The following is a 15,389-nucleotide window of genomic DNA, read 5'->3' on the forward strand; positions in this document are numbered from 1 at the left end:
AAAATTAAAATTCGGATTTTAATTTAAATCAAAGTCAACAATTAATTTTAACTACACATTTTACGATATCTACAACTTTTCAACCACACATTTAATTAACTTTTATCAAAATTTACTAAAAATTTAATTTTAATCTCCATCAAACAGGGGTTTAGAGTGAGATAATATATATAAAATTTGTATGGGTGTAAATAAATGAATTTAATAAAAATAAAATTGAAATATGACGTGAATGAAAATGATATTTTTAAAAAAAAATAAACTTTTAGTAAGGATTGATATAGAATAAGATAGATATATAAGAATGATGGATCGTAAGTAGTTGCTCCCAAAAAATATTGATTATAATAAATTTATAATCAACACGTGGCAGCACCTCATTCCTCTAACTTATGCACACCATTTTAAGAAAAATGGCATAGGTAAAGGGATGTTTCACAAGGAAATTTCACGGAAAAGAGAGATGACTTCCTTGTATTGTATGATGAAAAAATATAGATTAAAACAGACTAATGCAATACAGCTGCACTACATGTACACAAAACAGTTTGCTAGAAAATTTACAAATCACACACATTTTATAGGTGGAATCACATTTTTTTAATATAAAACTCACACGAGATTCTTCAGAGGGAAAAATTCTATACAACCAGAAATTTTCAATGCAATATTAACACCTTACATCTGAAAAAAAATTTGTGAAACTTTATGTAATTATAGCAAAACTGCCATTTTAAACCAACGTAGAGAAATTCCCTCAACATTTCACTCGCCTGCCTGTAGCCAGCGAAGTCAACAGCCGAAAATTCCCCAACCACTCAAGTACAGACAATATCCAGCGGTATGGGTATGCAATAAGCACCGTAATTTACAAATAGGGCATTCTTGTTATTCCAGTGGGTAATGAATGGCAATCTGGACATTAAACAAATAACAAAGTCGTTAATAGCGTAATAAACCGCTCCTTACAATTTTCATCCTCCTGAAAAAGTTATTAATCTCTCGCGCTAATCTCAGGCAGCTCACTCACTGCCTCTCTCACCAGATCCATCTCTCAGGTGCATCACTTCAAATAAACGCATTTATATATGCACAACAACGTACACGTATACGCGAGAAAGTACTTTGATTTAATTGTGTTTTGATTTGAGTTTTCTGGTGAGCGATTTCTAAATAGGTATATTTTATTCTTGATTTTTCGTCGCGTTTATTGAATTAATTTTGTATTTTTTTAATTGAACGTGATTTTTATGAGAAGGCAGTATTTGATTCTTTTCGAGCTAACATTTGACGGATTTAGGAATGCATTATTGTTGTTTCTGGATTATTTATTTATTTTGTGTGGTGTTATCTGATCTACAGATTTCGCTGCGAAACATTTCGATCTGGTGGAATTTTATTGTGATTAGTCATGTACTCGTGTGTGTTAGATTCGGAAACAAAGATTCCGAGTATCTAAGATTCTAATTTTTTTCTTATGAAAATGTTGTAGGCATTTGGCGTGATTGTATTTTACATTGATTAAATGATTTTTTGTAGTGGATCTATTCTATCTACTAATGCTTTATTACAATAGTTGACTTATAACTCTAAAAGTTATACATTTTTAGGCAAATTCTAAAATGTTATTTGAGATTATCTGCTTGCTTGTGGGTATGGTTACATTCTGTATATTTAGTGGATTAATGTCTGCATTTAAACAAACGGCTACTGAACATGAACAATGCTCCATGCCATATCCGCATGAATTCCACTTTATGTGCACCTTGTAATCTTTTAATTTCTTCTATCATATAACTTCATTTACGTGTGTTCTCATTTGCTCAATGACAATGGTCATGCATGTGTACGATCAATCATAGCTGTTTATACAAGGCTACATGAAAATGATCATAGATGTAAACCTGGTTTTGTCTCCATTTGAGGTTATTTGGTGCAGTGCTCTGCATGTGAGGATGATTATGGTGTAGGCTCTTAGAAGCATGAATAGACGTATATGATTGTGTATCTGTTAGCATGTTAATTATGGCATAGTATGAATAGCTCAAAAGAGAAAATAAGAAATCGAGATTATCACACAGTGGACCATTATATTGATTGTGCCTATTATAAAGAAATTTCAATTTACCTAATCACAGTTTTGTTCTGTTAGAAGTTCTTTCTTCCCTCATGTACATGAATTTACTCCTATGAATCATAAACACAGATGTATTGATTTATATTAATCTTATGAGGCGCCTCGCTATATATGTAGGGATCAAAAGCTAGAAAAAGAAATGGGGCTGACATTCACAAAGCTATTCAGCCGTCTTTTTGCCAAGAAGGAAATGCGCATTCTGATGGTTGGTCTTGATGCTGCTGGTAAGACTACAATACTGTACAAGCTTAAGCTCGGAGAGATCGTAACTACTATTCCTACCATTGGTATGCCTCTTATTCTTGCAAACTCAGCAACCTTGTTTCTTTCAATTATTGTTATCTTGTCTTAGATATCCCATGTTTATATTCGGTAAAGAAAAAGTTAATCTCTTGTTCTTCTTTCGATTTCTATGAACTGTTTTCTGATATTTACTCTTTTGAGGTTTACTATTCATATGCAGGTTTTAACGTGGAGACTGTTGAGTACAAGAACATCAGCTTCACGGTTTGGGATGTCGGTGGTCAAGACAAGGTGGGAACTTTTGTTGATCCTCTTCTATGATCAATCTATAACTATGTTGTGAATTTCTATAAATGAAGTTGACTCTATGTTTAATTTTTAACTCAAAGGGCTTTCTGTCATCTATATCTGTGATTCTATCATTCTGAGCATGGAAGAACCATTTACATTCCTTCGTGGAAGTACCTTGCATGCACTGATTAACTAAGTTAGCCACTTAATTCAACAGATCCGTCCATTGTGGAGGCACTACTTCCAAAACACCCAGGGGCTCATATTTGTGGTGGACAGCAATGACAGGGATCGTGTTGTGGAGGCAAGGGATGAATTGCACAGGATGTTGAATGAGGTCAAATTTCCTATCTTGACTTCGTTGATGCGATACTTTAACTCTTTAAGACGTGAAGCTCATTTTGTGAAAACCCTGGGCATATAATACTTGTACTATTGCTTGAGAATAGGAATTAAAGAATTTAACGTATGATATGTATTTGGGGGTTGTATCAATGATACTGAAGAATATTTTAAATGGATTCCGGAGACATATCCGTTATCTGTCTATATTCAGTTTGCTTCATCAAGTATCTTCTCTAGAGAATTTCTACAATTTCATGCCCATTAGTAGTTTCACAGAAAGAGGATATGAGAGACTCATCTTTAGAACAAATTCCTCTATAGAATCTTGTTTTAGGGAATTATATCTATAATATTCAATATACTGCATGATGGAGGTGGATTAACAAGATTTGTGTGACTTACGAGTTTATGTACATTGGGATAACTTAAAGAGATCACTCTGACCATTTTAAGTATCTTATCAAAACAAAAGGTACAAAACTAAGAGGTATCTTCAGAAGGTTTTTTAGCTGCTTAACACATTAATTGAGAAGGGTACTTAACAATTTCCATGCCTGTGGGGTAATGGAACACACAATAGCTTGTAGTTTCTTTGCGGAGACTTAGTTGTCAAGGGACAATGGTAGTTAGAAAATTAGAGCAAATATAATTGATTGTTGTAGTGATGCAGAACATAACACAGAGAAATAAGGAAGAAGAAAGGAAAAAATGAGGGAAGAATAAAAAGAATCATGATAGTCTGCGTATAATTGAAATTGTAGGTTCTTTTTTGTAGGATAGATAATTTAAATCTAGTAGAATTTGTAGCTAACTGCAACTTTATCAAAATATCAAATCTAACATTGGTTTCCTAAATACTTATTTAATCATAATAGTCTTCGACCCAATCTCTCATTCCTTAAAATCCTCACCACCTAGTATCCCTTAAGCGACTCAAGGAAATTTTATTTAGAGCTCCCTTTTATGTAAAAGTGACTCTTTGGTTCAAAAGTTAGAAGAATACCTGCAAGTGTGAGCAAACTGTACAGAGAGCTGAACTAGTAGACGTGAAATTCTTGAATCTCGTACCCCCTAAGTATTACACTTCTTGACTGATGCTTTTGCCAGCCATTTCTGATGCTATTATGCATTAAACTTGCTAGACATAAAATGATTATTTTGACATGTTGGATTCATGCCCCTTGCATCAGGATGAGCTGAGAGATGCTGTATTACTTGTATTTGCGAACAAACAAGATCTTCCCAATGCAATGAATGCAGCTGAGATAACTGACAAGCTCGGCCTGCACTCACTGAGGCAGCGTCACTGGTAAATGCTACATTCTTAAATCTTAGTTCTTTATTGGTCTTTACATCTAGATGCTGTTTATTATTTTTTACCTTGGTTTCGCTTGATTCCAGGTACATCCAGAGCACTTGTGCTACATCAGGAGAGGGGCTTTATGAGGGTCTTGACTGGCTCTCTAACAACATTGCTAACAAGGCAAGTACTTGAGATGTGTTCATGGGGTAGTGTCTTGATATGTTTTCTGCATTTGCAGCTGTTTCAGTTTCTTACAGTCCTCCATTCTTGCAGGCATAAATTGTGAGTTGATGCATTGCCGGATGCGAGCTGGATCGTATCTAGTCTTATACCTATAGTTTGTGTGTTTATGAGTTTTACTTTTCGAGTCTTTTCGTTTTTGTTTAGGACTACTTGCGCTATATGACAGAGCTTCGTTTTACATGATTGCAAACATATGTTGTAGTTATATAATGCTATGAAAACCTTTTGTGATTTTAATTAAAATTTTTTTTCTTTAATCTCCTTTTTAATGTTTTACTATATATATGTTATTGGAAATTTCATTCCCATCGCTTGTGTTCTCGAACTTCTACTGCGAAAAATGTGATTGACAATTAATTGTTGAATTTAACCATGGATCTAGCTTATTCGGTTAATTTGTCGTGTCAAAATTTCATGTTACTCAATTCGGAGTTGGATTTGGCTCATTCGATTATAGAAATAATTTAACAAGGCTTCGACATTTTCCATGTACAGTAATAAGTAATGATTTGAACAAAACAAGCAAGAAAATTATGTCTGTAATGAGACCATTTTGTTTTCAAGTTTGTATCTGGAAAATATTTTCATCTCTTTATGAAAAAAAGAAAAAGAGAGATAAAAACAAGATGTAATCAAGAAATGGAAATTTATCTCTATTTAATAATATAATTAAATTGCAAATTAATTGAATGATTGGCCAATTAGAACTATTTTTGTGATGGTAAACTTGGAAATCCTAATAAGAGAAAGAGAGAGGACTTAAATTGACAATTTGCGAGTAAGTAATTTATAGGTTCAATTAAATTATGTGACTTAAGAATTAATTATCACTAGCGTTTAACATTGGTATAGGTGATCGCATTTATGTTATTAAATTATAGGTTTAACTAAATATAAGGATTTATGTCTCATTTATTAGGACATGAAATACTGATACCTAAACAAATAGGTGTTCAACACCACTTGCGCTATATTTTATTTTATTTTTATTTTTGTAAAGTTATTCTCTCTTTTATCTTCACTCGTTTGTCTGTCTCTTTCTTTGAAATAAATTTATTTAGTTACAATCATTATAGTACTCTCACTTTCTTTCACGTAAGTTAGCAAAATATTAGAATCCACTTAAAATTGGATCCTACCACCTCCTCATGATTTATAAGGCTAAGCGACTGCTTTGCTTTTTGTACACACATGCAAAGTATTCTCCCATCACAATTTCGAAATTAACCTCCCACACCACATTTATTTGTTTTATTTCTTGCTAACTTTTTTTAATAGTCCATTTCAAACCCCTAATAAAAAGTAACACTACATTTAAATTCTTTTCATGTTTTTTTTTTCTTAAACTTCACGCGACAGTAAATCACATAGTAATAAGCCATTGGAATAAAAAATAAATAAAATTCGCTTAATTAATTTCAAATTTATTGAGAATAAAACTGAATTAATTATTAATCTCGAAAATGTAATTTTTCCAACCTAAATGGTCCAATTCTATTTCCTCGTTCATTATGGACACCTCCTTTTTTTTTCTTTTTTTTTTTTATAAATTAAAATAATTGCTTCAATTGTTGTTGCATGATTTGGTCCACGAATGTGTACTCAACAAAACGCACCACAATTAAAATATGAACTATTGCATATCTTTCTCATAAAAAAGGGCAAACATTAGTACTGACTGAAAGTAATATCCATCTAAATTTCCTCATTCAGAGGACCTTCTATTAAAATTGATCTAATCTTTTGTCAATGAACAATTCATTTTTTCCCATGTGTCCACCCTTTTCTTTTACATTTTCCTCCCTTACCTTCCCCCATCTTCCGCCCCCCACTGCTAGCTAGTGATGCATGTCGGAGGAAGAACCTAATAGATTTACAAAAGTCGCTCTCAACGATACATAGGCAAATACCCTCTTTTTTCGTCCTTATAGCTTTCCAAATTTTGTATTGAAAGCATGGCGTTGTAGTAACCTTCAAATCATCTCAAGGGTCGAAAGATAAGACGACGTGATTATTGAAAAGATAAGAATATTTTTAAAATATCAACAGAAAATTAGTAATTTTACCTGAACTTGATAAACCATTTTTGTTAACCATCCTCCCCAATCATCCTTCTATAAACATCATTCTCTATTAGCTCAAATTACCCACAAATAATTTATTTTCTAAATTAAAAACTAATAGTATGTAATTGAACATAGAGGTAAGAAGAACAAAAATCCAGGGTGGAAGATCAAGATACATTAATGTATATCCCTTGATGGGCGGTCGAGGACCACAATAATTTAGCATGGTTTCTCTTTTTTGCTTGAGACAAAGACGAATAAGATTCTATATGGAGACTTAGCCATGTGGCATTCTGCTATTTTAATATATTTCTCATAAATTATTATGAAAGTTCCAACTCTTCTGCTCATCATTGGAATCACAAATTGGTCTTTTCCACACACTTGATGATGATGACAAATCATTATTTTATTAATGGTCACTCAACTTTGTACTTGCTATTACTTTTGTCATTGAATTTCAATTTGTTTTAAACTTATTATTTAATTCTATTAAATATTTCATTTAGACCATCAATTCAATTTAACGTTCATTTGTAACTGAAATCATACATGTTTATTAGGGATATAAAAAATCTGCACTCCTAACTGGTCTGGTCTCAAGTGTCCCAAACCCGTCCCAATTCATTTTTTAAATAAATAAATAATAATGTTTATAAATAATAAAATGATGAATCGAGATATTTTAATTTTCATCATGTTCCCATCGCGCCTCTATAATCCTTGATAATACGGAGATGTTATTTTAGTTTCCTGCCAAGTTATCAAACTGTTAGGGTTCTCAGTTAAATCTATGAGTTGGAATGCATGTATACGACTTAGGTAAAAGAAATAATAGACATCAAATTGAATTAGTAATTCGATTGAAAACATTTTAATGTTTAGTGATGAGTATGAAACAAGTTAAAGTTCAGTTACCAAGATGATTACTAAGTACAAAGAACTTCGAAGACCATTAATGAATTTAGCCCATATTTTCTATTTAAACATTTCTTTGATGATTTATGCTGGGTGTACAGAAAATTAAGTGTACAGAATGTGTACAAACTCTCACAAGTGAATGGACCCCACATGAATATTTTATTGTCAAAAAACCTTGATGTGTGTATTCTGTACACTTAATCTTCTGTACGTGTAGAATAACTCTTCTTTGATAAATGGTGGTGTATATTCCAAGTAAACTTTATCCATCTTTCTTCTTTGGTGAAAAGAGGGATGCATAGAATTCTTTGTTTTTGGCAATTATTAAATGAACTCTCCAATTAACTTGTTACAGATATGCTCGTCGGTAAAAGGACAAATCGTCTCAAAAATATATACTTTTGCCAACCTACAAAATGAGAATTGAGTCACAAATAGTTCATGCACATTAGAACTTAATAATTTTTTTTCCCTATTGATTTGTTTGAGTTTCATTTACTGGAATCTAACATTTCTCATACAAGATATTGTGTTCTTTGAAAATGATCTGGACAGACTTGCACAAGTAGATACTAATAGTAGCCTCACAATCCTACTACATAGCCAGGGCATATGTGTCCCCCCCCTATTGGCAAGGGGTCTCTCCAGGGCCCATGTGGCCCTGGCCAAGAAGATTAATTCATAGCTTGGAAGGAACAACTTGTGGAATTTTGCTCGCTTTGTTGCGTCGACCAATCAAAAAAGTTAGACTTTATACGACATATGCCGATTGAGAAGGCAACAATTTTTTCAATTGTTTCCAAAATTAATGAAGTATGTCGTTCTAGCCAGCATGATTCGCCTCCCAGGACTACAAAATACTCTGGTTCCACCCATTGGAAAATCGTGTTGTGGATGAGATATTCATGATCCTCATCTCAAATTAGCACTGAATCTCTCCCCCCCACCCACTTCATATTTTCAAATTTAAATCGTATTCTAAAAATAATAAATTATAAGTAGATAGACGCGGTACGTGGGAATGTAATTTTTCGTCCGACTTCCCAAAGATTCCCAGTGAGACGGGATTGGGAGGCTGTCAACCTGTCATGTCCCCGTCTTATTGTCATCCCTACGTCTAAATATATAGCTATGATATACTAGACTTTCATTTATACATCTCCAATATAATATGAGTTTTTTTTTTAATAATATATTTTAATGCAGTTTCTTAGATAAAGAAAGACTGAACAATATTAAAAGTAACATGCTTATCAAACATGTTGTAAAAGGTCAATTAAAGTTTTTGGAGGCTGTGAAAGAGGATAGGAATGATACTGAAGATGATAAAAAGGCGATAAGTCGATCATTTATTCCCTTTCAATCATTTGCTACTTTGATGAGAAAATATAAGTAAATAGTGCCACACGCGTGCTACAAAGTGGACAACGGGTAGTTTGGTTCGATTATCTTGAGAATTGGATCGAATCAATTTTCATTATTGTGAAAATGGAACAACTGGTTCTAAAGGGGAAAAAAAAAAATTAAACCAAAACACATACAATTTATGGTTTTAATGAGAGATCATAAAAAATATTTTCAAAATCAAATCAAATTTTGGTTTGTATTATCAGAATTATTTGTATCCCAATTCTAAAACTCAAAATCGAACCAATCTTAAAAGAAATTCGACCAAACTGACTAATTCAAATCGGATGACTAGGGGTAAAAATGTCCGCTCATGCGTATAATTAAAACGACATCTCAACAATCATGTCATCAATTCTCATTCTTGAAATTGATTTGCATGTTTGATTTTACTTAAAAATTACTCATTATTATAAAAAGAAATTATTTTTGCATAAACTAATATTTATAAGTTAAAGTTACATGCGACGTGGCCAAACATGCTCTAGCTTGTTTGTGCTTAAGATTGAAAGGTTTAGTGTCATTTTTTGTCTTGTAGGCTTTGCAAATTGTAGGAAAGGGGTGGAGTAAACTCCATGGGGCCCAAAATCATCAACAAACTGAAGCTTTTTATTATAACTTTCTAAAGTAATAATTTAAAAGTAAATTTATTTTTTGTCATGTATTAATGTACTAGATGGAGACTTGTTTTCGAACTATGCATACGTGTAACAAATTCTTCCCGAGTTTTGATTATCTTCTTGATTTTATTATTGTTTTTTTTTTCCCGAATTCGTGTAATTCGAGTACCATACAATGTACATTTAGCTCGGGAAGAAAAAATTCATGTTAGGACCATTGCAATATAAATAAATAAAAAATAAAAAAGGAAAATTTAATTTTATAGATGCCCTTGTCAGCCAACTATTAAATTCTAGAAATATTCGATAAAGAAAATGACGCCCACTCCATCATATTTTCATTTTCATTTGTTTTCCTTTCACATTAGGTAATAAAAAGAGAAAGAGAATAAAATATGGGAGAAAAAGATTGCATATTATATATTCAAATGATGTCAATTTATTATTGAATATGACTTAAAGCGGTTGAATCAGAGCCGTTTCTTCATCTGATGATAAGGCTAGAGATGATGAGGCGAAAATAATGTTCATTCATTCATTCTCTCCACACAATAAAATGTTATTTATTTGAATTTCATTTGACATGCATTTTTATTTCATTTGACTCCTATTTAAGCAGGGCCAAGAGTGCCATTTAAGTTCAGGAGCAAAGGCAAGTTAGTTGAGTTGGCAATCGGCATCCTTAGTTTTCCTAGTTAGCATATTCTAACTCTCCTCGAGTGACTCCAGAGTCCTTCAGTAATAAAACAAAAAATGGCCCCGGAAGTACCTCTTGATGTTTTTGCTTCCACTGGTAAGGTCCCTAAACTCGACTCAAAAAAGGCATTTGTGACTTTTTTAGCAGGTACTGGTGACTATGTTAAGGGTGTGGTTGGATTGGTTAAGGGTTTGAGAAATGTTAAGAGTGCCTACCCTCTAGTGGTTGCAATCTTGCCTGACGTGCCTGAAGAGCATAGAGAAATATTGAGGTCTCAAGGTTGCATTGTTCGAGAAATCGAACCTATTTACCCACCTCAGAATCAAATTCAATTTGCCATGGCTTACTATGTCATCAACTACTCCAAACTGCGTATATGGAATGTAAGTCTTTTTTCCTTGCATGTACAAAGTTCCAATTCTTTTGTGCATCGGTTAAATTCTATTAGATGTCCTCCCAAGGCATGAGGTTTTTATTCTTTATAGAGCCCTAGATAAAAAATTGTAGATTCCTAAATTAATCACACCTTTTATTGTAGATGTTACATGCATAAAGATTGATTAAGCAATCTATAAAAAAACAAGAAGATACTCAATGATGTCATGCAACCTATGAGAAAGAATAAAAAATCTTTAGTTACATGCATGTATTTCTCATGCAACTAGGGACGACAAATAAGCCAGTTGGCTTAGCCCCAAAAAGATCGAGCCAGTTGAGGTCGGGACTTGGTAGAATCGAGTCAAGGCTCAAGCCAAGCCTAAATTTCGGGACTTGGCTCTAGCTTGGGCTGTGACCCATGTCATAGGCTTGGCCCGACCTGTTGCCAACCTTCAATTTTTTTTGTTTTGTTAATATTTAATTTAAGATTTATATCAATAAAGTATAACTTATATATAAATATGCTTACAAAATTAATATTCATAATTATGCTACATCTATGCTTATAATTTATTATCATATTCTTTAGTATTCCCTTTATGTTTTATTCATATAAATTTTAAATTTTGTTATGCAAGAGTTAATATAATATTTGTTGTTATCTTGTGATGTTGAAACTTAAAAGACGTTTTCTATTCCAATATTTTTTATTCTACAAGTAAATATCATGATATTTATACACCTAAAAATTATACTCTAATTTATATATTCTAGTATCTATATGAATATTTTTTTTTATTGTATTTTAGTTGAGAAGAAGAACTTGTTTGAATTCTTTATATGAATATTTCATGAATTAAAAAAAATTCGTGAGCCGGCTCGGCTCAATGAAGCTTGAGTTAAACCTCCAAATTTCGGTCGGGTTTTGGCTCAATTAGGCTCACAATAAAAAAGCTTGAGCCTTTTTATTTTTTATTTTTTGATCGGGTTGTGCATGAGCCACAACCTTTGGCTTGTGAGTTGGCTTGACCCGACTCGTCGACACCCTTAATCATGCATCTTGCACTAAAATCTTTCTATTTTTGTCTTTTTTTAAAATTCGGCCAGTAGAGTAAATTTGCTTTGAAATATCCAAGAACCCATATATAGGATATAGCATGCATGAACTTAAAAAGGTGTATGATCATGATAGGATAAGAACAACCCGTCGAGATGGGTGATTATTTAAAAAAATAAAATAAAAAAAATTCACCCACCCCTGCATGAGTGAGTGGCCTGTATAGCCAGCTCGATTGAACAAATATTTATTGTCTTAAGCTCTTATGCCTCAGACTACGACTCATACCAAAAATTTTAGAGAAATTTCTGAAAATTGTGTATTATAGTGGAAAATCGTTATATTGTCCAAATTTATTTTTCCTTACAAAAACTATGAATAATTTTTTTATTTTTCTTTTCATGTACATTCAATCACAGTTTGTCGAGTACAGCAAAATGGTGTATGTCGATGCAGACATTCAAGTTTATGAAAACATTGACCATTTGTTGGACACCCCAGATGGATATTTCTATGCTGTAATGGATTGCTTCTGTGAGAAAACATGGAGTCATTCCAAACAATATTCAATTGGGTACTGCCAACAGTGCCCTAATAAGGTTAATTGGCCTGCTGATGAACTGGGTTCCCCTCCTCCACTCTATTTCAATGCTGGATTTTTTGTGTATGAGCCTAGCAAAGTAACTTATGAAAATCTGCTTCAAACTCTCCAAGTCACTCCACCAACACCATTTGCTGAGCAGGTATATATGTTCGACTTATTAAGTAAAAGTTTACTTATTTTAAAAGTAACTCCTATCTTAACAAAAAACTTCTTATACAAATCACAGGATTTCTTAAACAAGTTCTTTGAAAAAGTCTACAAGCCTATCCCTCTGATATACAACCTGGTTCTGGCAATGCTGTGGCAACACCCAGAGAACGTTGAACTCAAAAAAGTTAAAGTTGTTCACTACTGTGCTGCTGTAAGTACTTTCTTAGTAGACCAAAGTGTGCAGTATATTCAGACTCTGCGTTCGAACACAAACATGCTACAGTGTTAGAATCATTGATATAATAGTTGACATAATAACACACGTATTATTATGGGACTGTGTTTTACACAGTCATCTTTTCTATCAAATAATTTTTCACCACATAGGAATCTGCCGCTGCTTCTATCACCATTGATCTGACAAAGTAGCATAATCCTTCTGAAAAACGTGTTTCTAATCTGATTAACAATACCATATTCAGGGATCGAAGCCATGGAGGTATACCGGTGTTGAAGCAAACATGCAGAGAGAAGACATTAAGATGCTAGTGAAGAAATGGTGGGATATATATAATGATGCTTCACTTGATTTTAAGGCTGAAGAGACTACAGAAGAAGGGACTATCTCAAAATCATCAATCTTGGCTTCTTTGCCTGAGCCTGCAGTTTCCTACATTCCTGCTCCTTCGGCTGCTTAGAAATAAGCAATTATCTCTTCAAATTAAGTTGGTTTGGACTTTTATTACATACTGCGATTACATAAGTATATTTTGTAGGCTACTTGGTCTATCTTTTGGTGTGTAACTGAAGAGTGCACACAGTTTGATATGTAAGCAAATGTGCCTGGCACTACAGAAATGTGTTACTTTTCTTCTACAATTATTATGAAATCTATTTTAAACAAAGAGTTTTTAAAAATGCATTCACCTAAATATTAATGATATCATGTAGCTGTATTTTCACTCCCATCTTTCGACTCCCACTGATTCTATGCTTTCGAGTTATATCACGGCATATTAGAGACTAGCACGACGTGATCTCCCTTTTCGATCTCAATATTTGACTAAAGTGAATGGGTATGGGTGGCTTAATGAATGTGTGCTCGCACCATGGTGCATAAATCAAAATATTGAAAATCAAAGGAAAACATAACAGCAATTTATAAATAAACTTTTTTTTTTTTTAAGAAAAAATTGTAAGTAAACTGCATTTTTTCACAATCAAGTCTACAAGATAGCCACATTATAGGAGTAGAAGGCTGGCTGGGCAGCCCAGGCTTAACGCGGCCTACTTAGCCCCCTTTTTTTGGGTCGGATACAAATTTACATTTTAGTAAATTTAATAAAAATTAATAAAATGCGTTATTAAAAAATTGATATAAGTTTTAAGACTCTTGAAATTTGTGATTCAAAATGAATTTGAAAAAAAAAAAAAAAAAGGTTTTGAAAAGTAGGGATCAAACAATGACTTAAAAATGTTGGTTTTATTGGGTTTTATATTCTAGAGGCGGGCCTTGTACTTATAAATACACCTCATTTAATTTCATTGAAAGTCCTCAACTTTTACTACTTTTGCTCTGGATTATTTTCATTATTTTTTTACCCTAACCTTCCACTAATTAGCATATATTGTTCCTTATGACAATTGTTGTCAAATATTAATTGTGTTTATTTAATTTTACTTTTGCATGATGCGATTTATTACGAATGAGTAATGTAATTTATCATAATGGTGTTACAATACTAATATATGTAACATTAAATGATAAAACCAACTGAATAGTTCATCTAATCCCAACACCCGTTGTTGTAGCAACATTGGTGCTAGAGCGTGTTATTCTAATCAATATTTGAAAAGAAACCCTCATCAAAGAAAAAATATGCTATGTAATGAAATGTTGAGAAAAATGGTGCATTGGAAAATAAAGTTAGAAAATAAGTATTATTATTATAAGTAAATATTAATGATTGTTAATGAACTTATGGATGATATGCTTATAGGATAGAAAAGTATGGAGTGATCACCCTTGTTAAAAACATCGGTAATTTAAGTATATTTTATGTTTGGTTTCGTCTTAAATAGTATTTAAGATTTATGTTAAATTTGTCATTTTCTTTTTCACATTACAGTTTTTGTTGAGAAGTCTCGATCACAAGTAGCAATACATGAATTGTCTCATCAGCTGATAGTTCAAATATCAAGATAATGATTAATTGTTGTACATCTAAAACTTAAGAAAAGTATTGTTACGTCTTATATCCGAACCTCTCAGTGAAAGTCATGTAGAGACACTATGTGCAAGATAACTGGCAGTCAAAAAATTAAAAATAAGGAAAAAGTCGATCTCTTTTGGTCAAAGCTCTCCTTCTTTGGCCAAGGCACGCCGAACCTCTACCATTTGAAATACTTTTCCTTGCCAGTTGAAGTCCTTTCTCTAGATCGAAGCACTTGTTGCCTTCAAAGCGGATGTGTAGAGTATCTATATGAATAATTGATGTAACGTTTGTATTAATGGATGTCAATGTTAGCGTAAGACGTAGGTCGACTATCCCCTTGTCAATGCAATTAATTTGTGACAGAGAGTGATATGAGGCTTTAGTTAACAGGATGAGCCCACATGGTACTAATCCAACTGTAACCACGTCGACCCAGACTTTATAAATAACAACTCTTTTAACCTTTAAGGATTGGAACTCTTATAACCTGTTAAGGATTGGAAAAAATACATGTAAGATTACACACTTGAAATCTCAGTAAAATTTCTTTATTTTTCATTCCACATTGTGCTAGAGTTCAAATCATTTTTGGTTTGGTTAGACCTCGATCATATCGTCAGTGCTTAAACGTGTTCGTATTGAGTTATAGAACAAGTCCCATGTCCTTTGACCCTCCAGTTGATTATTTCGATAGAAACTCGCCGAAATTTG

At 32.8% G+C, this 15,389-nt stretch overlaps 2 protein-coding genes across 4 annotated transcripts; both read left to right on the plus strand.

Moving 5' to 3' along the window:
• Nucleotides 1-907: 907 nt before the first annotated feature.
• Nucleotides 908-4,819, plus strand: LOC111403392 (ADP-ribosylation factor 2). Of its 3 annotated transcripts, none has more exons than XM_023031886.1 (7): nt 908-1,058; nt 2,255-2,424; nt 2,601-2,671; nt 2,889-3,008; nt 4,207-4,325; nt 4,418-4,499; nt 4,593-4,819. In XM_023031886.1, exons 2-7 carry the CDS (start codon nt 2,277-2,279, stop codon nt 4,596-4,598), a joined length of 546 nt encoding a protein of 181 aa, XP_022887654.1. In that variant the 5' UTR covers nt 908-1,058; nt 2,255-2,276; the 3' UTR covers nt 4,599-4,819. The 3 variants fall into 3 exon arrangements, with proteins under 3 accessions (XP_022887654.1, XP_022887655.1, XP_022887656.1); XM_023031887.1 differs by having other exon boundaries at nt 959-1,177; XM_023031888.1 differs by having other exon boundaries at nt 959-1,158.
• Nucleotides 4,820-10,207: 5,388 nt separating this feature from the next.
• On the plus strand, nt 10,208-13,367 carry LOC111403393 (galactinol synthase 1-like). Its single transcript, XM_023031891.1, has 4 exons — nt 10,208-10,656; nt 12,128-12,451; nt 12,539-12,673; nt 12,945-13,367. Exons 1-4 carry the CDS (start codon nt 10,330-10,332, stop codon nt 13,158-13,160), a joined length of 1,002 nt encoding a protein of 333 aa, XP_022887659.1. The 5' UTR covers nt 10,208-10,329; the 3' UTR covers nt 13,161-13,367.
• Nucleotides 13,368-15,389: the final 2,022 nt, after the last annotated feature.

The sequence above is a fragment of the Olea europaea genome, chromosome 11 (genome assembly GCF_002742605.1).
Source record: "Olea europaea var. sylvestris chromosome 11, O_europaea_v1, whole genome shotgun sequence".
NCBI lineage: Eukaryota > Viridiplantae > Streptophyta > Magnoliopsida > Lamiales > Oleaceae > Olea > Olea europaea.

Coding starts and splice junctions, on each gene's coding strand:
- LOC111403392 (XM_023031886.1), top strand. CDS start 2,277: ATGGGGCTGACATTCACAAAGCTATTCAGCCGTCTTTTTGCCAAGAAG. Junction 2,425..2,600: donor AACTACTATTCCTACCATTG/GTATGCCTCTTA, acceptor ATTCATATGCAG/GTTTTAACGTGGAGACTGTT. Junction 4,326..4,417: donor TCACTGAGGCAGCGTCACTG/GTAAATGCTACA, acceptor GCTTGATTCCAG/GTACATCCAGAGCACTTGTG.
- LOC111403393 (XM_023031891.1), top strand. CDS start 10,330: ATGGCCCCGGAAGTACCTCTTGATGTTTTTGCTTCCACTGGTAAGGTC. Junction 12,452..12,538: donor CAACACCATTTGCTGAGCAG/GTATATATGTTC, acceptor TACAAATCACAG/GATTTCTTAAACAAGTTCTT. Junction 12,674..12,944: donor TTGTTCACTACTGTGCTGCT/GTAAGTACTTTC, acceptor TACCATATTCAG/GGATCGAAGCCATGGAGGTA.